Raw genomic sequence first — 27,556 nt, forward strand, 5'->3', positions numbered from 1 at the left:
ATCCATTTAGATAAAAGAATTTTGAACAACTTGAGACATAAATACATTTATCAAGACAGTCTCTTTGAGACTTTTAAAGCAAGGGCATTGGTCTCAACACAAAGTTGTTTCAGCCTTCCTCTGTTCATACTAATGGCCTTATGAAGTCTGATTTTAAAAGAATCTGGGTGAATGCACCTACATATAAATTCTTTTATCTCAGCAGTGCAACAATGCTAATTAGGGTAGCTTTAGAAGTTATTTACTCTAATCATTTAAAAATTCAAAAGGCCGGGGCGCCTGGGTGGCGCAGTCGGTTAAGCGTCCGACTTCAGCCAGGTCAGGATCTCGCGGTCCGTGAGTTCGAGCCCCGCGTCAGGCTCTGGGCTGATGGCTCGGAGCCTGGAGCCTGTTTCCGATTCTGTGTCTCCCTCTCTCTCTGCCCCTCCCCCGTTCAGGCTCTGTCTCTCTCTGTCCCAAAAATAAATAAACGTTGAAAAAAAAATTAAAAAAAAAAAATTCAAAAGGCCAATAATGGCAAAAACTTATGTAGATTCACACAGTTGTAAAGACAGATGTGTGATTAGACTTGAGCCCCCTGTTTCCAAGCACCAGACTCTGTTCACCAGATCACAGTTAGAACCTTAAGCTCTGGCTTGGTAGTTTTTGAAAATCTATCATGTTTCTCAGTCTATATTTAGCTTCCAGAAACATAATCAGTTAGGCACTTCTGTGTCATTATCATCATCAATAACAGCAAAGCAATAAATTAATATCTATTGTAAGATATATTAACATGATAAATCTTAATCACAGATACCCATTAAGTTAGAAAAGGATTTTTTTATTTACAAAAGTTCTGTTTTATAACTTCCTTTCATTAGTTAATATACATATGTGGATTAGTAATATACATATGTGTATATATATATATATGTATTTTCAAGTTTACAACATTTAAGCAAAGGGGCTTTACTTAAAATGATATTCCTTAACTTACTGGTTCTTAATAGTACATAGAAAACAAGACATTTTAATGGTTTAAATTACTGAAAAGTTAACTGTATCGTAAATTTATGTAAAACCTTTAAACTTTATAATTTACAAAGGAAATGTGTTTAAATTGTTTCTGATCTATATCAAGTAGATTACTTTCATAATAATAAACCAGAGAATAATACAAATCAGTCTCCACATTAAATTAATTTTGTTAAGAGTTTTCACTGACATCTATTATATATATATAGTCAGTATTATATATATGTCACATATACAAAATATAAAATACACATAGAATAGGAGGATAATTGATAAACTACATGCATATGTAGGGGAATTCTAAATAATCCCAGCAGAGGAAGATGAGAAAGGCTGAAAGAGTAAATGCATTCTCCATTCTTCCCACCTATTGATCAGCAAAGGGTGGAAGCCTTGCATTTGAGGTGCTGGAACACAACTTCTATCCAAAGCCCAGGATGGTGACTAAACTATTCAGACACAGGATTGATCCTAAGGAAGCCAGTTTATATGCAATTTATGGGAGTCCCAGGAAGAGGGGAGAGAGATAAACAAGACAGAAATAAGAGCCAAAAACTTCCCAAGTTTGATGAAAATTATTAGTATATTGATCCAAGAAGCTCAATAGATCCCAGATAGGATAATAATAAAGAGAACCAATTGTGGACACGTTGTAGTCAAACTGCTGAAAACTGAAGACAATTAGTAAATTATGAAAGCACCAGGAGAAAAAACAATTAATCATGTACATGGAACCACAATGAGAACAATGGCTAATGTCTTCAGAAATCGTGAAGACCAGAAGGCAATAGAATGACATACTCAAAAAGAAATTGTCAATTAAGAACTCTATATCTGGTGAAACTGCCTTTCAAGTATGAAGACAAAAATAAAGACATTTCCAGATAAAAATAAAATAAAAATAAGTTATTTTCTAGCAGATATGACCCACCTGAGTGACTAAAAGGAGTCTTTCAGACCAAAAATCCAGAGGAAATAATGAAAAGCACTGGAAATTGTAAATATATGGGTCAATGTAGTAACTCTGATAGATATTTACATGTGTTTGTATAATATATAGATTATATTCTCCATTAATTTTTTTAAAAGCCTATTTTAATTTTTTAAATATTTTTTAATGATTATTTATTTTTGAGAGAGAGAGAGGCAGAGTGTGAGCAGGGTAGGGCAGAAAGAGAGGGAGATACAGAACAGGCTCCAGGCTCTGAGCTGTCAGCACAGAGCCCAGTGTGGGGCTTGAACTCACGAACTGGGAGATCATGATCTGAGCCAAATTTGGATGCTTAACTGACTGAGCCACCCAGGTGCCCTAAGAGCCTATTTTTTAAAAAATTTTTAATGTTTATTTATTTTTGAGAGACACAGTGCAAGCAGGGGAGGGGCAGAGAGAGAGGGAGACACAGAGTCCAAAGCAGGCTCCAGGCTCTGAGATGTCAGCACAGAGCCCGATGGGGGGCTCGAACCCACAAACCGTGAGATCATGGCCTGAGCTGAACTCAGATGCTTAACTGACTGAGTCACCTAGGCGCCCTGTAAAAGCCTATTTTTAACACAAAACTTTAACAATGTACTATTAGGTTTATAACATACGGTTATAACATATACCATATGTAATGTATATGGCAACAATAATATGCAGAAAGGGGAAGAAAATGGAGCTGAATTGGAGCAAAGTTGCCATAGTTTACTGAAATCAAACCAGTGTTCACTAGAATAGATTGTGATAAGTTAAAAGTGCAAATTGTAAGTGCTAGAGCAATTACTTTTTAAAAGGCTAAATACTCATAAGAGAAAACTAAAATAGTATGCTAAAATATTTTGTGAACAAAGTGAAGGCAGTAAAGAAAGAACAAAGGAATGAAAAAGATTACACATACAGAAATTATATAACAAAGTGGAAAATATGTCTAACCCAATGTCACAAAGAATTTCTTCTATACTCTACCATTTTTTAGTTTTGAATTTTACATTTGAGTCTAAATTCCATCCAAGTTAATTTTCACATAGGGTGTGATTTATGGACCAAAGTTCATTTTTACACAGATATCCACCATACCAAATATTACATTAAAATCTTATCTTAAAGTCATATGGAAATACAAATGACCTGACATAGCCAAAGCAACTCTGAAAACAAACAACCAAACAAAATCTGAAGGACTAATGTTACCTGTTTTCAACATTTATCATAAAGATAATCAAGAAAGTTAGTGTCATTTAAGTATAGACACATAGACCAATGGAAAAGAATAGAATCCAGAAATAATTCCACATATATACGACAACTTATTTTCAAAAGATGTACTAAAATAATTTTCAACAAACTCCTGGAACAGACATTCATGTAAAAAAATAATTTTAATCCATATCTCCCACGTTATCCATACATTTACATTTATCCATTTACATTTATCTATAAATAACTAAATTTGTTTATAAACTCAGAAATGATGCTAAAAGGAGAATTCACAAAAGAAAAAGTTGATATATTAGAGTTTATCAAATCCCTCTGAGATCAAAGTAATGGAGCAAATAACTTGAGATGATAGGAAGAGTTTTTTGACCATGTGAAAGTCACATATGTCCTCTGAGTTGGGAATTTATCATCAATAAATGGGGATGACAATATCCACCTCCTAAGGTTATTGCTAGAATTAAAGTGGGCCCTTACTATGTATAGCATTTGGCACAGAGTCTGACATATATAAGTTGTATAGAGTAAAGCTAATTACTATATTTTACTGAGAGTATCTATTGAAATATTAGTGATGTTAATACCTACATTGGGGATAATGATGGATTAATTCAAACTCTGTAAAAGGGTTTCATTACTTACCTAATGTAGTATTTTGAATACAAAGACACTACAATTTTGTTTGGAAGAACATTAACTTTTGGTAGTTTTTGAAGATTCACCAAAGAATGGGTATTAAAAAAATCTTAAATGTGATCTAATTTCCATTATCCTCTTTCCTTTGGTTGGGATTGCATTTAAGTTTGCATCAGACTAGAATGATTTATTGTATTTTCAAAGAAACTTTAGAGATGTTCTGTTGGCTTTGTTTTTGAATCTTTTTTGCTTTTAAACTTATCCAAACACTAAGAAATGATCTGGATGCATTTACTTTCTAACAACCTCCGATATCAAATGAATTTTCTTTAATTCTAGTTTAAATCTTTAATACTACAGTTTTGTTTTTACTCAATTTCTTCTCAATGGAGAAAAAGAGAATAGCTGGTTACTATTGTCAGATTTCTTTTGTTTGGGATTTATTAAGTATGCAACCCTTGAATATCTTTCCTTTTTTTCCTGTTTGCATATACAACTGACACTGTTTTTTTCTGAAGTATGGTAGGATTTACAATGAAGAAGCTTTTTTTCTTTAAGTTTTTATTTAAATTATAGTTAGTTAGCATATATTGTAATATTAGTTTCAGTAGTAGAATTTCAGCAGAATTCAGTAGTAGAATGAAAAGGAATGCTCATCACATGTCCTCCTTAATAACCATCACCCATTTAACCTATCCCCTCACCCACCTCCCCTCCAGCAACCTCAGTTCTCTATAGTTAAGAGTCTGTTTTATGGTTTTCCTATCTCTTTCCCCCCACCATGTTCATTTGTTTTGTTTCTTAAAATCCACATATGAATGAAATCATATGGTATTTGTCTTTCTCTGACTGACTTATTTTGCTTAGCATAATACAGTCTAGCTCCTTCCACATTGTTGCAAATGGCAAGTTGTCATTCTTTTTTATGGCTCAGTAATATTCCATTGTATATCTACACCATATTTCTTCATTCATGAGTCAAAGGACATTTAGACTTTTTCCATAATTTGGCTAATGTTGATAATACCCCTATAAATATCAGGGTGCATGTGTCCCTTAAGTTCAGTATTTTTGTATCCTTTGGGTAAATAGCTAGTAGTGCAATTGCTAGATCATGGGGTAGTTCTATTTTTAACTTTTTGAGGAACCTCCATACTATTTTCCAGAGTGGCAGCACCAGTTTGCATTCCCACCAACAGTGTAAAAGGGTTCCAGTTTCTCCATATTCTCCCCAACACTGTTTCCTGTGTTGTTGGATTCATCCATTATGACAAATGTGAGGTGATATTTCATTGTAGTTTTGATTTGTTTTTGTTTTTATTTTTTATTTTTTTAAATTTATATCCAAATTAGTTAGCATATAGTGCAACAATGATTTCAGGAGTAGATTCCTTACTACCCCTTACCCATTTAGCCCATTCCCCCTCCCACAACCCCTCCAGTAACCCTCAGTTTGTTCTCCATATTTATGAGTCTCTTCCGTTTTGTCCCCCTCCCTGTTTTTATATTATTTTTTCCCTTCCCTTATGATCATCTGTTTTGTCTCTTAAAGTCCTCATATGAGTGAAGTCATATGATTTTTGTCTTTCTCTGACTAATTTCACTTAGCATAATATGCTCCAGTTCCATCCACCTAGTTGCAAACAGCAAGATTTCATTCTTTTCGATTGCCGAGTAATACTCCATTGTATATATATACATCTTCTTTATCCATTCATCCATCAATGGACATTTGGGCTCTTTCCATACTTTGGCTATTGTTGATAGTGCTGCTATAAACATGGGGGTGCATCTGTCCCTTTGAAACAGCACACCTGTATCCCGTGGATAAATGCCTAGTAGTGCAATTGCTGGGTCGTAGGGTAGTTCTGTTTTTAGTTTTTTGAGGAGCCTCCATACTGTTTTCCAGAGTAGCTGCACCAGCTTGCATTCCCACCAACAATGCAAAAAAGATCCTCTTTCTCCGCATTCTGGCCAACATCTGTTCTTGCCTGAGTTGTTAATGTTAGCCATTCTGACAGGTGGAATGTGGTATCTCATTGTGGTTTTGATTTGTATTTCCCTGATGATGAGTGATGTTGAGTATTTTTTTCATGTGTTGGTTAGCCATCTGGATGTCTTCTTTGGAGAAGTGTCTATTCATGTCTTTTTCCCATTTCTTCACTGGATTATTTGTTTTTTGGGTGTTGAGTTTGATAAGTTCTTTGTAAATTTTGGATACTAACCCTTTATCTGATATGTCATTTGCAAATATCTTTTCCCATTCTGTCGGTTGCCTTTTAGTTTTGTTGATTGTTTCCTTCACTGTGCAGAAGCTTTTTATTTTGATGAGGTCCCAGTAGTTCATTTTTGCTTTTGTTTCCCTTGCCTCTGGAGACGTGTTGAGTAAGAAGTTGCTGCGGCCAAGATCAAAGAGAGGTTTTTGCCTGCTTTCTCCTCAAGGATTTTGATGACTTCCTGTCTTACATTGAGGTCTTTCATCCATTTTGAGTTTATTTTTGTGTGTGTTATAAGAAAGTGGTCCAGGTTCATTCTTCTGCATGTCGCTGTCCAGTTTTCCCAGCCCCACTTGCTGAAGAGACTGTCTTTATCCCATTGGATATTCTTTCCTGCTTTGTCAAAGATGAGTTGGCCATACATTTGTGGGTCCACTTCTGGGTTCTCTATTCTGGGTGATCTGGGTGTCTGTTCTTGTGCCAGGACCATACTGACTTGATGATTACAGCTTTGTAGAATAGCTTGAAGTCTGGGATTGTGATGCCTCCTGCTTTGATTTTCTTTTTCAGGACTGCTTTGGCTATTCAGGCTCTTTTCTGTTTCCATACAAATTTTAGGATTATTTGTTCTAGCTCTGTGAAGAATGCTGGTGTTATTTTGATAGGGATTTCATTGAATATGTAGATTGCTTTGGGTAGTATTGACATTTTAACAATATTTGTTCTTCCTATCCAGGAGCATGGAATATTTTTCCATTTTTTTGTGTCTTCTTCAATTTATTTCATAAGCTTTCTATAGTTTTCAGTGTGTAGATTTTTCACCTCTTTGGTTGGATTTATTTCTAGGTATTTTATGGTTTTTGGTGCAATTATAAATGGGATCGATTCCTTGATTTCTCTTTCTGTTGCTTCATTGTTGGTATATAGGAATGCAACTGATTTGTGTGTGTTGATTTTATATCCTGCAACTTTGCTGAATTCATGAATCAATTCTAGCAGTTTTTTGGTGGAATCTTTTAGGTTTTCCATATAAAGTATCATGTGATCTGCGAAGAGTGAAAGTTTGACCTCCTCCTGGCCAATTTGGATGCCTTTTATTTCTTTGTGTTGTCTGATTGCAGTGGCTAAGACTTCCAATACTATGTTGAATAACAGTGGTGAGAGTGGACATCCCTGTCTTGTTCCTGACCTTCGGGGGAAAGCTCCCAGTTTTTCCCCATTGAGGATGATATTAGCATTGGGTCATTCATATATGACTTTTATGATCTCGAAGTATGCTCCTTCTATCCCTACTTTCTTGAGGGTTTTGATCAAGAAAGGATGCTGTATTTTGTCAAATGCTTTCTCTGCATCTATTGAGAGGATCATATGGTTCTTGTCCTTTCTTTATTGATGTGATGAATCACATTAATTGTTTTGCAGATATTGAACCAGCCCTGCATCCCAGGTATAGATCACACTTGGTCGTGGTGAATAATTTTTTTAATGTATTGTTGGATCCGGTTGGCTAATATCTTGTTGAGGATTTTTGCATCCATGTTCATCAGAGAAATTGGTCTATAGTTCTCCTTTTTAGCAGGGTCTCTGTCTGGTTTTAGAATCAAGGTAATGCTGGCTTCATAGAAAGAGTTTGGAAGTTTCCTTCCATTTCTATTTTTTTGAAAGTTTGAAGAGAATAGGGGTTAACTCTTCCTTAAATGTTTGGTAGAATTCACCTGAAAAGCCATCTGGCCCTGGACTCTTGCTTTTTGGCAGATTTTGATTACTAATTCGATTTCCTTCCTGGTTATGGGTCTGTTCAAATTTTCTATTTCTTCCTGTTTCAGTTTTGGTAGTGTATATGTTTCTAGGAATTTGTCCATTTCTTCCAGATTTCCCATTTTACTGGCATATAATTGCTCATAATATTCTCTTATTATTGTTTATATTTCTGCTGTGTTGGTTGTGATTTGTCCTCTTTCATTCTTGATTTTATTTATTTGGGTCATTTCCTTTTTCTTTTTGATCAAACTGGCTAGTGGTTTATTAATTTTGTTAATTCTTCCAAAGAACCAGCTTCTGGTTTCATTGATCTGTTCTACTGTTTTTTGGTTTCAAAAGCATTAATTTGTGCTCTAATCTTTATTATTTCCTGTCTTCTACTGGTTTTGGGTTTTATTTGCTGTTCTTTTTCCAGCTCCTTTAGGCATAAGGTTAGGTTGTGTATGTGAGATCTTTCTTCCTTCTTTAGGAAGGCCAGATTGCTATATAGTTTCCTCTTATGACCGCCTTTGCTGCATCCCAGAGGTTTTGGGTTGTGGTGTTATCATTTTCTTTGGCTTCCATATACTTTTTTAATTTCCTCTTTAACTTCTTGGTTAGCCCATTCATTCTTTAGTAGGATGTTCTTCAGTCTCCAAGTATTTGTTACCTTTCCAAATTTTTTTCTTGTGGTTGATTTTGAGTTTCAGAGCATTGTGATCTGAAAATATGCATGGTATGATCTTGATCTTTTTGTACTTACTTAGGGCTGATTTGTATCCCAGTATATGGTCTATTCTGGAGAACATTCCATGTGCACTGGAGACGAATGTATACTCTGCTGCTTTAGGATGAAATGTTTGGAATATATCTGTTAAGTCCATCTGGTGTAGTGTGCCATTCAAAGCCATTGTTTCCTTGTTGATTTTTCTTTATTAGATGATCTGTCTATTGCTTTGAGTGGGGTGTTGAAGCCTCCTACTATTATGGTATTACTATCGATGAGTTTCTTTATGTTTGTGATGAATTGATTTATATATTTGGGTGCTTTTACATTTGGCACATAAATGTTTACAATTGTTAGGTCTTCTTGGTGGATAGCCCCCTTGATTATGATATAATGCCCTTCTGCATCTCTTGATACAGTCTTTATTTTAAAGTCTAGATTTTCTGATATAAGTATGGCTATTCTGGCTTTCTTTCGTTGACCATTAGCATGATAGATGGTTCTCCATCCCCTTATTTTCAATCTGAAGGTGTCTTTAGGTCTAAAGTGGGCCTCTTGTAAACAGTATATGGAAGGATTTTGTTTTTTTTATCCATTCTGTTATCCTATGTCTTTTGATTAGAGCTTTGAGTCCATTGACGTTTAGAGTGAGTACTGAAAGATATGAATATATTGCCATTATGATGCTTGTAGAGTTGGAGTTTCTGGTGGTGTTCTCTGGTACTTTCTAATCTTTGTTGCTTTTGGTATTTATTCATTCATATGTGTATATATATGTATGTATATATACACATATATACATATATATATATATATATATATATATACATATATATATGTATGTATATATGGGTTTTTCCCATCTTTTCTCCCCTCAGAGAGTCCCCGTTAAAATTTCTCGCAAGGCTGGTTTAGTGGTCACAAACTCCTTTAGTTTTTGTTTGTCTGGGAAACTTTTTATCTCTCCTTCTATTTTGAATGACAGCCTTGCTGGATAAAGAATTCTTGGCTGCATATTTTTCTGATTCAGCACACTGAATATATCCTGCCATTCCTTTCTGACCTGCCAAGTTTCTGTGGATAGGTCTGCTGCAAACCTGATCTGTCTTCCCTTGTAGGTTAGGGACTTTTTTTTTTCCCTTGCTGCTTTCATGATTCTTTCCTTGCCTGAGTATTTTGTGAATTTGACTATGATATGCCTTGTTGATGGTCGGTTTTTGTTGAATCTAATGGGGGTCCTCTGTGCTTCCTGGATTTTGATGTCTGTGTCTTTCCCCAGGTTAGCAAAATTTTCTGCTATGATGTGCTCACATAACCCTTCTACCCCTATTTCTCTCTCTTCCTCTTCTGGGACCCCTATGATTCTGATGTTCCTTTTTAATGAGTCACTGATTTCTCTAATTCTTAAATCATGCTCTTTTGCCTTTCTCTTTTTTTTCTGCTTCATTATTCTCTATAAGTTTGTCCTCTATATGGCTGGTTCTCTGTTCTGCCTCATCCATCCTTGCCGCTGCTGCATCCATCCGTGATTGCAACTTAGTTATTGCATTTTTAATTTCACTGTGGCTATTTTTAGCTTCTTTTATCTCTGCAGAAAGGGATTCTAATCTATTTTTGACTCCAGCTAGTATTCTTATTATCATTATTCTAACTTCTGGTTCAGACATCTTGCTTGTATCTGTGTTGGTTAAATCCCTGGCTGTCATTTCTTCATGCTCTTTCTTTTGGGGTGAATTCCTTCTCATTGTAGTTTTGATTTGTAGTTCCCTGATGATTAGTGATGTTGAGCATCTTTTCCTGTATCTGTTGGAGATATGTACGTCTTCTTTGGGAAAATGTCTATTCATGTTTTCTGCCCATTTCTTATTTGGATTATTTTTTGGGGGGTGTTGAGTTTCGTGAGTTCTTTGTAGAGTTTGGATATTAACCCTTTATCAGATATTTAATTTGCAAATATCCTTTCCTATCCTGAAGGTTGCCCTTTTGTTGATTGTTTCCTTTGCTGTACAGAACCTTTTTATCTTGATAAAGTCCCAACAGGTTTTTTTTGCTTGTGTTTCCCTGGCCTCTGGAAATGTATCTAGTAAGAAGATGCTATAGCTGATGTCAAAGAGATTGCTGCTTGTGTTCTCCTCTAGGATTTTGATGATTTCCTGTCTCATATTTAGGTCTTTCATCCATTTTAAATTTATTTTTGTGTATGGCATAAGAAAGTTTTCCAGTTTCATTCTTTTGCATAGAGCTGTCCAGTTTTCCCAACATCATTTGTTGAAGTGACTGTCTTTTTTCCATTGGATATTCTTTCCTGCTTTGTTGAAGATTAGTAGACCACATAGTTGTGGGTTCATTTCTGGATTCTCTATTCTGTTACACTGATCTATGTGTCTGTTTTTATGCCAAGACCATACAGTCTTGATTACTATAGCTTTGTAATATAACTTGAAGTCCGGAATTGTGATGCTCTCAGCTTTGCTTTTCTTTCTCAAGATTGTTTTGGCTATTTGGGGTCTTTTCTGGTTCCGTACAAATTTTAGAATTGTTTGTTCTAGCTCTGTGAAAAATTCTAGTGGAATTTTGATAGGGATTTCATTAAATATGTAGATTGCTTTGGGTAGTGTAGACATTTTAACAGTATTTGTTCTGATCTACAAGGGAGAAGTTTTAGAACTCATCTAGTGCTAACATATAACCTGATGAATTAATACTGGTAAAACATGAATTGTCAAGCAACATTTCTTTTTTTTTAAGTTTGCTTGTTTATTTATTTATTTATTTATTTATTTATTTATTTATTTATTTATTTCAATACCCATCACCCACCCTCTCCTCCCTCCCACCCCCCATCAACCCTCAGTTTGTTCTCAGTTTTTAAGAGTCTCTTATGTTTTGGCTTCCTCCCTCTCTATAACTGTTTTTCCCCCTTCCCCTCCCCCATGGTCTTCTGTTAAGTTTCTCAGGATCCACATAAGAGTGAAAACATATGGTATCTGTCTTTCTCTGTATGACTTATTTCACTTAGCATAACACTCTCCAGTTCCATCCATGTTGCTACAAAAGGCCATATTTCATTCTTTCTCATTGCCACAAGTAACATTTCTTTTGTATTCCTTATGGTGAATTGTCTGATTTGTTCTATGCTCAGTTACCAGTTGGATATTATTATTTTTCTTATAAATGATCAGAACTCTTTGCATATTAATAATGTTAACTATTAAGCCACCATATGATACTTTTTCCCATCTTGTCATTTGCCTTTTAGTTTAGTTTATATTTTTTCTTACAAGTTTATAATTATTATTTTGTCAAATATATTTTTTCTATTATGATTTTCTTCTTTTGGTTCTATTTTAGAGGCACCATACTCACCATAAGCTCTGAGCTATGTTCACTTTATATTTTTTCTGTTCAATATTTTTATTTTCAAGTCAGCTCTTTCACCCATCCAGAATTAAATGCATGATTGCACATTTATTCCCAATGAAATTTATGTTGTTCATTATAGCATATTGTTTCAGTCTGTTGTAACATTTCATGTCTTGAATCTGTTGCATATATATTCATAATATATAATGTATCAGTGGTTCACAACTGAAGGTAATTTCACCTTCTGTGGAAAATTTGGCAATATTCAGAGACATTTTTATTTGTCAGGACTGAACATAGACAGGCTGGGGGAGAGACTGACTACTGGTCTCTAGTGAGTAGAGGCCAGGGTTGAGGTTAAACATCCTACAATGCACAGGATAGCCCTCACAGCAAAGAATTGTCAATAATGCCAAGATGAAGAGACCATCATATAGGTGAAGGAGTGGGAGAGATCTATTGGGTACCATTCTTCTCCCAGTTACATACACACCAATAGTAGTATTACCTGGGCCATATTTCTGTTTCCTGCTCTGAGGATCACTTGAAGAGACTTTGCCTCCTGCTTTGCAGAAATCCAGATATACACTGAATTTTTTTATCATCCCTGGACGGTTTCAAAAACAAATGAGCTTAATAGTTTTAGAGCACAGACTCTGGAGCCATGCTGAGGCAGGTTCTACCTCTTATTAGTTGTGTGACCTTGAGCAAGTTACTTAACCTCTCTGTCTTCAGTTTCTTCATCTGTAAAGTGAGAGTAATAGTCATATCCTTATGCTGGATTATCACAGAATTATAAGATGTTTAAAGTAATGCTTGACATGTAGTAAACATTATAGAAGGATTTGGTAACAATGAAAAAGTAAATGACTTGGTTTTTTTTTTGTGAACCACCTTATTTGATCACAATGGCCTATACTTGCTTTTTTTTCTTAATTTAATTTAATTTTATTTTATTTTATAAGAGAAGGAAAGAGTTCACAAGAAGGGTGTTGGGAGTGGGGGAGAGGGACAGAGAGAGAGAGAGAGAGAGAGAGAGAGAGAGGAGAACCTTCAGCAGGCTCTATCCTCAGTGCAGAGCTCAATACAGGACTTGATCCTACGACCCTGGGATCATGACCTGAGTCAAAATCAAGAGTCAGATGCTCAACTGGCTAAGCCACCCAGGCACCCCTGTTATTGCTTTTTATATAATTATACTTTTTAAAATCCATTGTAGATTTTTGCCAGTGATCAAATTGAAGCAGCATGTTTCTTCTTTACCCTTCTGGAACATCTCTTATCCTCTTGCCATGCAGCATAAACCCCATCAGATCATCAACTCTGTTCTCTGTCTGATTATTATTTAACTTTTATTACCTCTATCAAGGTTGCAGATTTCCTTATAGGCACATATCTCTTTAATATGTAGAGTTGTTTATTTCTCCTCCTGTGAAAACCATTAATTTTGAATAAAGACTATATTCATTCTGAGTTACATTCTGAAAGTTCATGATGATATCTTTGGAATTATATTGTCTCCTTGTGCCAAAAATTTCAATTCATTCTATTAACATGTGCTGAACACATTTTATGTCACCATCTAGACACCATGTTGTCTCTTATCCCCTTACTAGATAGATATTTTCTTCTGTGTATTTCTGAGTCTCTTAATTCCTATTTTGTTTTCTGGCATATATGACATCTTCTAGAACAGCACTGTTCAATGGAATTTTCTGTAATAACAGAAATGTTCTAATCTGCACAGCCCAATAGTGTAGATACCACTGAGCACTTGAAAGTGGCTAGGGCAACTGAAGAACAGAGTTTTAAATTTTATTTAATCTTAATTAATTTAAATGTAAATCACAACCTGGGGCTAGTGGCTAGCACATTGAACAGCACAGCTCTAGAGCATTTCCTCACCCTTCCATTTTCAGTTTAAAATATTCAGCTTGGGGCACCTGGGTGGCTCAGTCAGTTAAGCATCCGACTTCAGCTCAGGTCATGATCTCACAATTTGTGAGTTTAAGCCCTGTGTCGGGCTCTGTGCTGACAACTCAGAGCCTGGAGCCTGCTTCCGATTCTGTGTCTCCCTCTCTCTCTCTGCCCCTCCCCGACTTGTGCGCGCGCGCGCGCACGCGCGCGCTCTCTCTCTCTTTTTTTTTTAATTTTTTTTTTTTACGTTTATTTATTTTGGTGACAGAGAGAGACAGAGCATGAACGGGGGAGGGGCAGAGAGAGAGGGAGACACAGAATCGGAAACAGGCTCCAGGCTCTGAGCCATCAGCCCAGAGCCTGACGCGGAGCTCGAACTCACGGACCGAGAGATCGTGACCTGATCTGAAGTCCGACGCTCAACCGACTGAGCCACCCAGGCGCCCCAGTCTCTCTCTCTCTTTCAAGAATATATAAATGTAAAAATTTTTTCATCTTTATTCTAACTTAAACCTATTTCACTCAATGTACTTGTATATAGTTTTGTTTATCCTATATATTATATATATTTCTTATACTCCAGTAATCAAGTTACTTTTACTTCATATCCTGTGTTTTCAATATAGTAATAATACATAGTCTTAGATAATTGGGACTGTGTGTATTTCTGATAGTAGAGTATATAATGTATTATCTTGTAAAGTCAGGTGCTTTCTTTTCTTTAGTTTTTGTTTCAGATAAAAATAATAGTGTTCATTGTAGGAAAACAATGAAGAACAACAGAATAAATTGAGAATAAAAAGCATCCTAGTGGCACAAAGCAGAGATTACTACTACTACTACTACTACACACACACACACACACACACACACTGTGTTATGTGATAGACTGTGACTTGGATGAGTTCTTTATATGCATAATATATTCTTTTATTTTTAGATATTTTTACTAATTATACAGATAATACATGTGTTTTGTTTTTAAAAAATTGAAAAACGAGAGTATGCTGAAGGAACAAAATCACCCATAATCACAGAATCCATAAGTCAACCACTTTTACTGTTCTGGTTTGAAACAAATATTTGAAACAAAATATTGTTTCTAAGTTCCATAGTAGGTGGATGCATAGGCTGGTGGGCAAGTAGGTAGCTAGAAGGGTAGATACATAGCCATTTAATTTTAAAAAAAATTATGCTACAGATATGCAGCATTTGCTAATAAATGTATCCATCCTTCAGGTGATAATCAAACAAAAATATGTGTCACCATGGATATGTGTTATAAACAATAGTATTAGTGGCCATTTTGAACATTTGTAACTAAAGTAATAAGAATAGGTATTTGTAACATGTATTCACTGAATTTGTCAATCCCTGGTGTCTTACTTTTTACAGCATAAGAATTTTTAAATAGTATAAAATAAAATTCACAAATATGATTTTAATGGCTGCATCATATCCCATTGTATCTATATACCATAATTTATTTAATAGTTCCCTATTACTGGACATTTAGGACGTTTCTCTTTTTTTTACTATTATAAATAACATTGCACTCTTCAATTTAGTTTCTGAAACTTTTCATCTCTGATTATTTCCCTAGGATATATTCTTAGAAGCAAAATTGCTGGACCAAAGTAAATGAACAGATTTAAAATTCTTGATACATATTGCCAAATTGCCCTCCAGAAAGTTCTTTGTTGCTTATAGAAGAAAATAAATAATCCTTGTTCTATTTCTACCATTTAATCATCTTTATGCAGCCTTTCTTTGAACCTTTAAACTTCTCTTTGGTTTTAGGACTCAGAATTGTTTTTTAATAAATGTTTCTTTCAAGGGATTAGCAAAGTAATCACATTGTTATAAATACCTAAACAATGTAACTCTCTTGTTTTTTCTTAGTAAAGGATCTCAGAATATAACATTTTTCATTATATAAATTATTTCTTTCTAGGGTGAACCAGGAGAAAAAGGAGATCCAGGTCTGGCTGGCATTAACGGACAAAATGTAAGCTGAACTGTTTTTTTTTTTTCTTCTTCTAATATTCTGTTTACATTTTGCCACTGAAATGTGTTGACTATCTAATGGTATTAAGACTTTACTATCAGTGAAAGAACCAGCCACAATCAGGGCAAAATCAAGAATCAAGACAATTTTTTACATGGCTCAGTAAAATCTCTGTGTTTTTAGTGTCATTATGGGTGGCCTCTTGCCTTTTTGTATTATGTGTCATCCTTAACAGTGCTTTCTTTTTTGTTGTTTTTGGGTTGCATTTTTCTAGTCTTCCTTTCTCTGTCTTTTCTCTTCCTATATACATTTTCATATGGCCCATGTTATTACCCACAGTCACTCTTCATCTTACACCAAAGCTCCATCCACTGAAGGTTCTGCATGGGTAGGATTGAAATGATGAAAAGAAGGGGAGAAGGGGACGGAGACTTGTGTATGTGTGTTCCAGTTCATCAACCTTGGGGATACTATTGCCTGTAACATCTGGAAGTCCTAGCATCTCCATTTCCTTCCCTTAAGACAGCAGACATTCCCCCACCCCCACCCCATCCCCTGAGCTTCACTTTGACTCTTATGATGAAATTTGAAGGTTATCCCAAATATGGGTTTTCTCTAAAATATAGAATAATCTTCTGGTCTTCAAAATCACCATTTATTATAGATATTCTAACTTTACTGGGGAAAGTGACCACCATGAGAATTATTTTTTCCTAGTTTTCTTTTTCCACTTGCATAAAAATGTTTTAGAAAAGTTCTAGAAAGCTACACTACTTGCTTTGTGGAAAAAGAAAAATGAAGCTAGATTTGGTCCCTAATGTCTTAGATGTGTTATGAAACCATCTTATATGCAGTAGATCACTACGGTGGCAAGGGAAGCTGATCATTACAGTCCCTGGGGCTTGTGGGCAAAGTAAGAGGTATACCTGAGTATGGGAAGGGGTTTTCTCCAAAAGAGAAATACCCCAGGAATTAACCCTAGAGTCAACACTGGGTTGAGGTTCTGACCCCCACTGCTTTACTCTCTTGTTTACTTCTTGAGAAACCCCATTCACATATTTCATATGAGGGTCATTCTTAATCCTCTCCCCTTTGAAATGATTTTTCTATATGAGAGAATGGGAACTGGTACTTAGGGCTTGTAGCTGGAGTTGTCTCTGCATCTTCTCTAGTTCCTTACAGTGCATCAAGACACTGGATGTCACAACTGTGGGCCCATACATTTAAACAGAACCTCTGATTCACCTCCCTTCCCTACTAGTGGAGGTACCTGGTATCAGAGTAAGAGTTCTGGAGTGGAAAGCCAGAACCCACTGTGTCCCAGTTGGATCACTGGCTGAGAAAATCACTTCTCCATCTGTAAAGGATGGGTTTAGAATACATTCTCAAGTCCTCATCACTATGATGTCCTATCATTTTATACAAAGAGATTATTAAGATTATGAACTTGGAAAGCATAATAAACATAGCATTCATTTAGGTTTTGTAATATTCCTGCTGCATGTAAGGAGATGTAGGGATAACAAAACAGAATATAGCTGGAGCCAGAGTATGAAAAGTGCTGTATGTAAGGATGTTTGCCCTTCCTCCTCTGAACACATGGAGGAGAATTCATCTGAGCTGTGTTTAATGAAGATTAGTGTCACAGTGTGTTCTATAAATTGGATCATATTGGGGCCTTTGCCTATGTTTTGTTTTTTCTGTTATACTCTTCATGAGATCAAAGACCATTTCTTGGAATCCCCAGGATTTAGTAAATATTTGCAGTTAAGTTCTCAAGAATTATTTTCCAAGTTTTAATTTTAAAAACTGAGAAAGTATTATAATAGTCTAAAATATAAGTAATTAGAGCCGAAAGTAGGATAACAGAGGTTGATACTGCAGTTGTAAAATATATGCAGTTTGTCACTTGACATCATTGAAAACTCAAAAATAGCTCAAGATTTTGACCATTCATTATGAGAACAATGTTATCTTGTGAAAAATGTAGGAGTGTCGAAAGAAATTAATGATAGTGTTACAAAAGATAACCAAGCTGCATGCATGTGGGCTCTCTGAGAGAGAGGAAAAAAACAAAGATTTTTAGAAGTTCATTAAGATAACATTGGAATTGAAATAGAGAGGGACTTATCCAAACACTTCAATGAAACTTGGAGATTTGAGGTGTTGGAATCTGAAATCTATTTACATTAGCTTAGAAATTTGGAAATTTTTCTTACAGTGTCTGAAAGTAAGGTGATTTCGCTTTGCAGATGTAATCAATTGATAAACACATATATTTTGTTTTTTGTTTTGGGGGGTTTTTAAATTTTTTTAATACGAAATTTTTTGTCAAATTGGTTTCCATACAACACCCAGTGCTCATCCCAACAGGTGCCCTCCTCAATGCCTATCAATCATCAATGCCCATCAATGCCCAATGCCCATCACCCACCCACCTCCCTCCCACCCCCCATCAACCCTCAGTTTATTTTCAGTTTTTAAGACTCTTAAAAACTGAGGATAAACATATATTTTGAGTGCCTACTACATGCCCAGTGTTCTGGCAGCTGTGGTAGGATTTCCAAAGCTGATTAAGACCAACCTGTTAAGAGAGTACATAGTATAGTGGGCAATGTGACCTTTCCTCTTTGAGAAGGATTTTGGAAGAGTTCTTTGCATGCCCTCAATCACAGGGGTGTCATTTCTTTAGCACCATAATTGTTTAATGTAGCTCATTAGGTACATCATAAAGCAGGACAAAGCACATTAACTTTTCTCACTTGGTTACTTAATTAATATGTAGATGATATTATTTTCCCTTCCTCAGTTTTGCCAAAGATATTCAGGAGTCATGACTAAGGAGAAATAAGAAAAAGTAATGAAAATTCTCCTTTTGTCCCCTCTACTCTCACTAAGAGTGAAGAATTCAGTGCTCTGCTATTGCATCATTGATGGTGGTATTGTTAATGTGTTATCGTTCATAAATTGTTTCCACAAGAATCTGAAATTTGATCCTTTCTCTAGGTTTATGGGCTAGCCAGAGCAAGGGGTGATAGCATCCCTATTTTCAGAGGCAAGAAATAAAGGTTTGGGAAATTAAGTGACTTTTTTTTTCTTTTAGAAAATGGTGAAATCAGCTTTTAACCCTACCTGTTTGACCGAAAAGTCTCTTATTTTCCCACTAAATCATGCCACAATTGTCATTGCCTATTTTTTAATGCTAAGATAAACTGACTCTGCAAATTAAAATCATTCAGCATTTATGACAGTTCACTCCGACTTTCAATAAGCACAGGTACACATTCTTAGAGAATGCAGGGCATTATATTAGCGATTTCAATTTGAATTAAAGTCAAGCCATGATGGGGATTCTAACTTGAGAAACATTCTGCTGGAATACAGAGTGAATAAACCAATGGGCCAGCTCACTCCAGCTACTTTCCAAGCCAAAGAAATTTGGAAGAATTTAGAAACGCTACTAAATTCAAAAGGCCAATGTAATGGTCTTTATTCTTGCATATCACAAATATCTTGATGTAAATGTATCTTTTAATAATTTCTTCTGTGCTAGCTTTGCCAAAAAATGGGTAACCTCACTTTGGAAAATATGAACCTGATATAGAGGGAAATATTTAGTAGTTCAGTCTTTCTCGGTAGGACACTATTGGCATTCTGGGTAAGACAGTTCTTTGTTAGGTGGGACTGTCTCGGGAGAGGAGAATGTTTAGCATCCCTAAGACTCACCAACTAATGTAGCAGCTCTTAATCATTAGGACAAGGAAATTCTCTGATATCTTTCTAAATGCATCCTTGGTAGTATAAGTGCATGTAAACTTTGGATTGATCTCCAAGGTATTGGAGCATTGGACTAAAGTTATTGAATTAAATACCTGCTCATATTTCCCTTATAGTTTAAATAATGCATACCAAACATAATAAAATTCTCAAAAATTTGAGTTGCGTGAATTTAGTCTTTAAAAAACAAGACCTCAGCTTTACACACATTCTTAAATGATTTTGATTGTGACTTACTATGAGATATATTCAACAATTGCATTTTAGAACAGACTTGAGAGGGAGTCTCATAAAGTTGTTAATGTAACCTTTAAAGCCAGACTTCCTGGGCTCCGGTCCCAGCTCTGCCACTGCCTAACTGGCATACTACTTGGAACATTACTTATCCCCTCTGTGCCTCACTTTTTTCATTTGCACAATGGGATGATAATATTAATAGCACTTGCTTCAGGGCTACTTTTGTTTGTTTTTGAGGGTGAACAGGGTTATCATGCATTTAGGACAGTGTCTCGTGTACAGTAAGAGCTATATAAACACATAGACCTTTGCTATTATTTGAAACTGGGTTAAATAAAACATTTATCTTTAATAGAAATATCATTTCAGTTATGTGCTTTTGTGGGGTTACATAATCTTAGAAAAGTCAATTTCAATCATTGAGTTTAGACTCTTCCTCTGCATCTTTCTTACTGTCTTTCAAACATGTTTTATAAAAATTACAGCATGTGATGTTTCTAAAATAATCATGTTAATCTCCTTATCCCAGTGCAATCTGTACTATTAAATACAAAAATATTGAAATCACAAAGCTGAGATATCAGCTGGCAACAGCTGGTGCCATTGCTAGGGAACAAGATACAGTCAGTGGGAAGACAAGGCAAAGAATTAATTGATAGGTTAAAAATTTTAACAACTATTATTTTGTATCATCTTCTGATTTTTAAAGATGCTATATACCATGAGTAGTAGATCTTCCAGTAAATTTAATTTCATTGTCTACCTGCCTTTATAATTCTAGATATAATACTGTCCTTCTGCTTCCACCTTGCCTTTAGATAAGAGTTCCTGTCTGCACATAACATCCAGAGTCAACTACTGTGCTTTTGAGAATCTTTATATACGTGAATATTATTGAGAACCTTGATAATATATTCCCATCTTACTCAATGTTGAACTCATAGACTGTTGCATTTGATTCTTTATGCTTTGTGGTGAGTGCTGCGTCTTTTTCTCTCCAGTACTCCATAACCATTGATAGCAGCACCAGTGTGACATGAGGAGAAAAATTGCACTTAAGCAAAGTATTACCGATCTGTTTCTCAGAGCTTATTATGATGCCATGGCCTTAAAAACATTGCACTTTGTCACAAGAGGACATGAGTTACATGGGCCCAATTTCGATGGCCGCAAAAGTAGAAGAAGCTTGATGAAGCAGTACTTCTCAATTGCATTTTATCCGATGTGAGTTAAAGGATGCTTGTTCCATATCCATCAAACTGAGTACAAAACTGAACAGAATAAACTATTAATTATCCCTTAAACTTGGACTTGAAGAGTAAAAGCAACATTTATTAAGTACCTACAATATACTGTTTTTTATAACCTATGATTCTCAGAACAACCCTTAAAGATAACTATTATTTATACCTATATTATAGGGAAGCTTAAACAATTTAGAATTTTACATAAAATGCCATTCTTTTCCTCACCCTCCTGAACTCCACATCTCTAAATCTTGAGTACCTCCAGTAGAATTAGGCCTCTCTGTGAACTGTTCCCTTCACACTTGCTGTATACTTCCATAATAGTATTCAACATTCACATTAGCTTGTAGTGGGTTGCATTACTTCTCCAACTGCTTCCTGACTATAGTTGATTGAAATGGGATGGTTAGCTGATTCATTTGCCAATAAATCCTTCCCAGAAGTTGCAGTTAGTGTTAGTTTTTTAGGCAGGAATATTGAAAGAGTTGTAATGTATTATTTTATGCCTAACATAATTTTTTAACACGTAATGTGTGTTGATTATGAATAATAGTAATAACTGGAACACTGCTACACACAGAATTCACTGTAACCCTGTGCCCCAGAGTTAACCATTTCCTGAGTGTTTTATTTAATGTTCCCTTTTTAAAAACAACATTTTCATATTCGTGTGGTCATAGAATATAGAGTTTAGTCTTCTGTGTTTGTGCATGGTCAACAATATTTGACCATGCACAATATCCATTTATAAATAAATGGATACCTGGTGGCTCTCTCAGCCATTTCTTCTTCATGTTTGTCTTTTCTCTGGATAGAGTTACACCAAGAAGCCCAAAGAAAACTCTTAGTAATTTTCTCAGCCCAGTAAATGGTACAACCTCCTATCACTTACTTAAGCCTTGACACCTCCTTTTCTCTGCCCCCTCTTCAACATATCTGCCTCTTCTACTTCCCAGTATGTGCGGTCTCTGACCTCTCCTCTCCATCTCCAGTATCACCACCCTATCCCAGCCACCCTCGTCTCTTGCCTCAAAAGCTGTGACAGCCCCTTTTCTGCTTCCACTCTTGCTGCCTACAATCTATTTTTACATTGTAGTCAAAGTGATTTTTTTGAAGCACAGTCACATCATGTCGTTTTTCTGCTTAAAACACTTAGGTTCAAAAACCCATCCTCCTTACCATGACCTGCAGTTCACTACATGCTTTGACCCCTTAACTTGATCTCCTGCTCCCTGTCTGCATGCTCATGACACTGTCTTCACCTTGGGGGCTTTGGTGCTTGCTGTGCCTTCTAACCTCAATACTTTCCCCCTGGATCACTGCATGGCTGGATCCTCTGAAACAACAAATGTCACCTCCACACAGAAACTGTTTCTGATGACTCCAACTGACATACCAGCTCTCTCCCTTTCAGGCAGAGCACATTTAGCCTATCGACCTGTTTATCATCAGTCACTCTCCTCTTATAACCTGAGTTCCGTGAAGGCAGGAATCTTGACCCTGTTAAGGAAAAAATTATTCTCACATTTATTAAGATGGTAAGGAGGACTTTTTGTTCAAGACTATTAGTATAGGGGCATTGCAATAGAGGAGTGAAATTGAGCTCAACTCCAAATACAATAAGGACGGGTGGGGATTTATAGCCAACGGAGTGACAGGCTCAATGAATGGAAAATTACTAAGAGCAAACACTGAGGGTGGGAGGATTCTTGATAACTGAACTATAGGATTCTTGCTAAAGGCAGGCCAAAGACTTACACATTAGAGATGGGGGATGAGGAATTTGATCTGCTGTTAAGGGTGGGGGATGCTATGTAAACTGATTGAGTGAGATTTTTGCTAAAACTGGTCTCAGCAAGCCGAAGACAGAAAAAGACAGAGGTCAAGGTTGAGGCCTAGTCAAGAAGAGGACTCAGAAGAGTCTGACTGAAGTTTGGTTGAAGAGAGGGTCTTTGTCAATTTCTAAGGAGCACTATCCAATAGAAAAATGTTTAATATATAATACTTACACAGTATATTTCTAAATATGATATTATAATCAAGACAAATATAAATATATTTTCCAGTAGCCATGTTAAGAAAAATAAAAGGAAACAGATGCAACTAATTTAAAAATATATTTAATTTAAAATATCCAAAATACTATTTTAATATATAATCAATATAAAAATCATTAATGAGCCATTTTGTATTTTTTAAAATAAATATTAAAAACCCATTATGTTTTGTACTCTCAGAACTTTTCAATGCAGACTAGTCTCATTTTGCTTATTTGGGAAGGAATGGATATTTCAAATAATAAGAGAATATTACATCTCAAATAGGATTTACTTTTTCACTCATCCCTTTTCTAAATAAATAAATAAAACACTCCAAGGTAACAATGGAAGACCGTAGCTATGAGTTTTATCCTGAAAGGTATTTCTACAATTGTGAAGTGTTTTTTGTTTGTTTGTTCATTTGTTTGCCTTTTGGATGCTATTTTTATCCATTAGATTTTTTTTTCTTAAAGTGTAAGATTACAGTTTTCACATAATCTCTGCAACAAGATTATTTTAAGTATCCAGTTTTCTTTCATTTCTTTAAATTCATCATTGACTTCCATATTGAATAGCTACAGGTGATAGCATTTGGCATTGTTTACTGACTACAAAATGTCAGAGCAGTGATAGACAGATCCCTGAGCCAGGAAAAGTAAGATATCTAGATATACTGTGCATTCTGTGACTTCAGAATTATTTCTTTTTTCCATTATTGTTCTCCATTCATCCAGTGTATTAAATCAAGAATGAAGAAAGATATTTTTTTCTATTTACCACACAGTCAGGATGTCGATCTAACTCTCTTTCTGTTTACACTGTGGGTATCTTCAGCTATAAAACTGATTCCCTCTGGTGAAATCTATTGTGATATTCCTGGGAGCTGTCATTTCTGAGTCTGAGCAACTAAATACCCACTAAAACACCCAAGAGTCCAGAAGATTCATGAATATATTCATCTGATACTCTATGTCTCGTATAGTTTCATTTAATATCTTTATAAACCCAAGTAAAAAAAAATTATCAATTAGAGAACTAAAACATACTTTGAAACAGGAAAGAGACTACATTGTAGCTTCAGCCTGTGAGTGATAGGAAAAGAATATGTCCTTCATTTGTTTTCTCCCACAATTAGATTACTTGATAGAGACATAAAAATGTTTTTTTTTTAATTTAATTCTTGATTTTTTTGGCAAGCTTTATAAAGGCCAAATCAATGCTAAATCAAAGGTATTTACAATATCCACAAATTTAATCCAAAGTGGATACTTAAAAGCTCATATAGATTTAAATGATGTTCTCCCAGATGGTGAATTAATGTAATTTTAGCAGGAAGCAAAGTTGCACAAATATGCAGTATTCAGGACTCATGCTGATTTAATGTATCTGTACTCACCACAACACAGATGTTGCTTATCATTTTAGTACCAGTTGTCTCTCTTTCTTTCTATACTACAAACTGAAGAATGAGATTTGGGAGTTCAGTAAATTATGATTTATCTTGTGACTAATGACTTGTTAGAAATGTCAGCTTTCTGTGACTTGCATACAGAAATCACATTGGTTGTATTCTTCCTACAGGGTTTGAAAGGTGACTTGGGTCCTCGGGGCCCCCCTGGCCCAAAAGGAGAAAAGGTATCGTATCCACCCAGAAGAATGTCAGTTTTCCTTAAGAAAATTCTGAGAACACATGCAGTGACTTTTCATTGAAAAAGTTAATTTTGCTAAAATTAACCAAAGGCTGTATGTTAAAAGCATCTGAAGAAAAGCCTTTTGGTTCATTTAATTAGTTTGAAGAAACTAAAAGCACAACTGCTAGTTGACATTAATTTGTGTTTATAAGATTTCACTTTCTCTCCCTCACTTAACAGTATTAGCTATTGCATTGCCAAATTAGCAACTGTGTCTTGTATCGGGGAATTTTGCCAGTAGCACTGAACTGCTACCATAATGCTGAAGCAGGTGGCCTTTAGCGGGAAGGAGGTTAACTTCCTAATTCATTCTTAGTCTGAATGCTTCATTTCCTGCCACTTTTTCTCACATGCCATTTTATCATGATATATTGGCAGTGACCTTGAAAAGAGATTTAGAAATACTAAAACCAAGAGTCATAGAATAAGGTCATTGCATGACCCCATTTTGATAAGAATTGTATGTGTGGGGTGTTCATACTGTATTTTGTTCTCCATTCTTAGCACATTTGGAAATCCTCGTCTGTCTTCAATATTTACCTCTATGTTAAAGTTGATCTTGCAAATCAGTCCTCAGTGAGTGATTTAAGCTATGTCGATGTTCCTTAACAAGTATTGGCTACTTTTATTCAATTGTTCCAAAAAGTAATGATTACTCAACGCTAAGTCTTTACTTTTGAGGTGACTATGTCAGATGAGAAAAGAAAAATTTATAGAGATACTTTCAACATGAGAACACATCTCAGAGCTTTATACCACACAGTATAAATTCTCTATAATGACCACATAAAGAGCATTATAGCAATGATGCTTGCTCTTAATGGTTAAGAGTTCTTATGAAATAAACCAGGGTCCTGATACAATAAAGCATATAGATGACATATAAATCAGAAAATAGTAAACTTTTATATGAGCCATTTTTTTAAGATTTTGAAAGGGTTCTCAATATATCCACTTGTTAATTTGTATTCACATAGGTCAGCAAAGCAATTTTTGTATTTAAAAATACATAAATATAGGCAAGGCCTCTTAAAATTGATAGCAAGTGCAATGTCAATTTAGCAGAGCTTTGTAAGAGGCAATGGGACTGCTTCTTGCAGCTGGGAGGCATGAAGTGGGGAGATCCATTTATTATTTCTGCTGATCCTCATACTAACTTTGTCAGAAAAATTATCTGTCGTTGTGACACTTCCCAGCTGCTCCACTGGCAAGTAACCATATTTGAAGAGATATTCTTTCTAATTTTGGATTCATAGACAAAAGAATAGAAAATTAGATTATTTTAGCTTTTCAAAACAAGTTCTGCTGTTATAGAAAGTATGGGGGTGCACAAGATGATATTTATATCATGAGAGCTAAAAGCACATCATGCATTTTTCACCGTGTGGAGAATTTATCAAGATGAAATTCTATTTTTTCCTTCAAAGTGTGTGTGTGTGTGTGTGTGTATACATATATACATATATATATACATATATACATATATATATCTATATTGCTTCTATCCATTCAGAAAACTTAAAAATAAAATGTGCAGAAAAGGATCACTGGTAACTGCAACTATTCTTTAACCTATTTTAGGGAGATACAGGACCTCCAGGACCACCAGCCTTAACTGTAAGTATTCTCCAAATCAGAATTCAAAATTGAAATGCCCTGTTCATTTTTCACACTACATCATGACTAAACCAGAATTTAAGCCATAGGATATTTTGAGAACTGAAAGTTACCCTAGAATAGATCTAGTTAAACCTCCAGATTTTAAAGATGAGGCATCTGCCCACATCAGTGAAGTACATAACCTGAGGTCATACTGGGAGTTACTAGAAAAGTCTGGAGGCAGTACCAATTGTGAGCAATTTTCTCTACCCTCCATATGGTTCATAATCATGCCCCTTGAATGTTTGATTATACGTTCTTAACATGATATTTAACGTTAATGGAAGCAGAGACTGTTCTACCTACTCTAAAAACCGTAAAAGAACAAAATAAACTATAATCGCCCAGTGGGTAAAAACAGCTACCTATTTAAAATGATTGTTACATTCCCCAAAACCTGTCCAAGACCAGTTTTTTTCCTATATGATTTGCTTCTAAGATTCACAAATGATAAAATGGCAGTATTTCAGTAGCAGATTTATGAGAAAAGTTCCTAATGTGTACATGAGATTGTTCTCAGTTAAATGGTTCATCATTTATTAAGCATTTAATCATAAATATATAATGACTTTATATTTAGGTATAATTTACTGTTATGGATTTTCTTCATAGGCCATTAAGGACTCTCATTTAACTTAAAGATTTGGTCTAACAGTGACTCTAAGCCTAATAGAAAAGAGGAAACTTTCTTAAATAAGATCATTTGTAGCCTGAGGTCTCTTGGATTTTATGTTGATACTACCTAATGACATAAATTAAGAATTTAAATCATCAGTTTTCAGACATGTTCTGATTGTAGAAGGTCAGGCTTAAAGGAAATCTTCTAGTATCTGTGTTGAGCTCTTCCTAACAAGGCAGAACAGTAATCTCAAAGACTGTGTGGCTTTGATAACATTTACATTTATCTTTGTCCTTGAAAATGTCATACATATTCTGAACAATATGTTAATAATATCTTACACAAACAATTTTTGCAATGCTTACTTAAAGGACAGATATTTCTTCATAAATGAGAAATCTAAGGAATCAAACAGATAACTTAGGAATAACCAAATTCAATTTACCATGAAATTCTGTGCTCGAAGATT

At 35.2% G+C, this 27,556-nt stretch overlaps 1 protein-coding gene across 1 annotated transcript in view; it reads left to right on the plus strand.

Annotated features, from left to right (window-relative positions):
* Positions 1-27,556, plus strand: part of COL19A1 (collagen type XIX alpha 1 chain) — a 346,821-nt gene that overhangs the window by 144,861 nt on the left and 174,404 nt on the right. Inside the window, exons 13-15 of the mRNA XM_043591732.1 lie at positions 15,765-15,818; positions 24,700-24,753; positions 26,391-26,426. Of these exons, the coding sequence (XP_043447667.1) occupies positions 15,765-15,818; positions 24,700-24,753; positions 26,391-26,426 (144 nt within the window). The remainder of the gene's footprint in view (positions 1-15,764; positions 15,819-24,699; positions 24,754-26,390; positions 26,427-27,556) is intronic.

Source organism: Prionailurus bengalensis, chromosome B2, assembly GCF_016509475.1.
Source record: "Prionailurus bengalensis isolate Pbe53 chromosome B2, Fcat_Pben_1.1_paternal_pri, whole genome shotgun sequence".
In the NCBI taxonomy this organism is placed as follows: domain Eukaryota; kingdom Metazoa; phylum Chordata; class Mammalia; order Carnivora; family Felidae; genus Prionailurus; species Prionailurus bengalensis.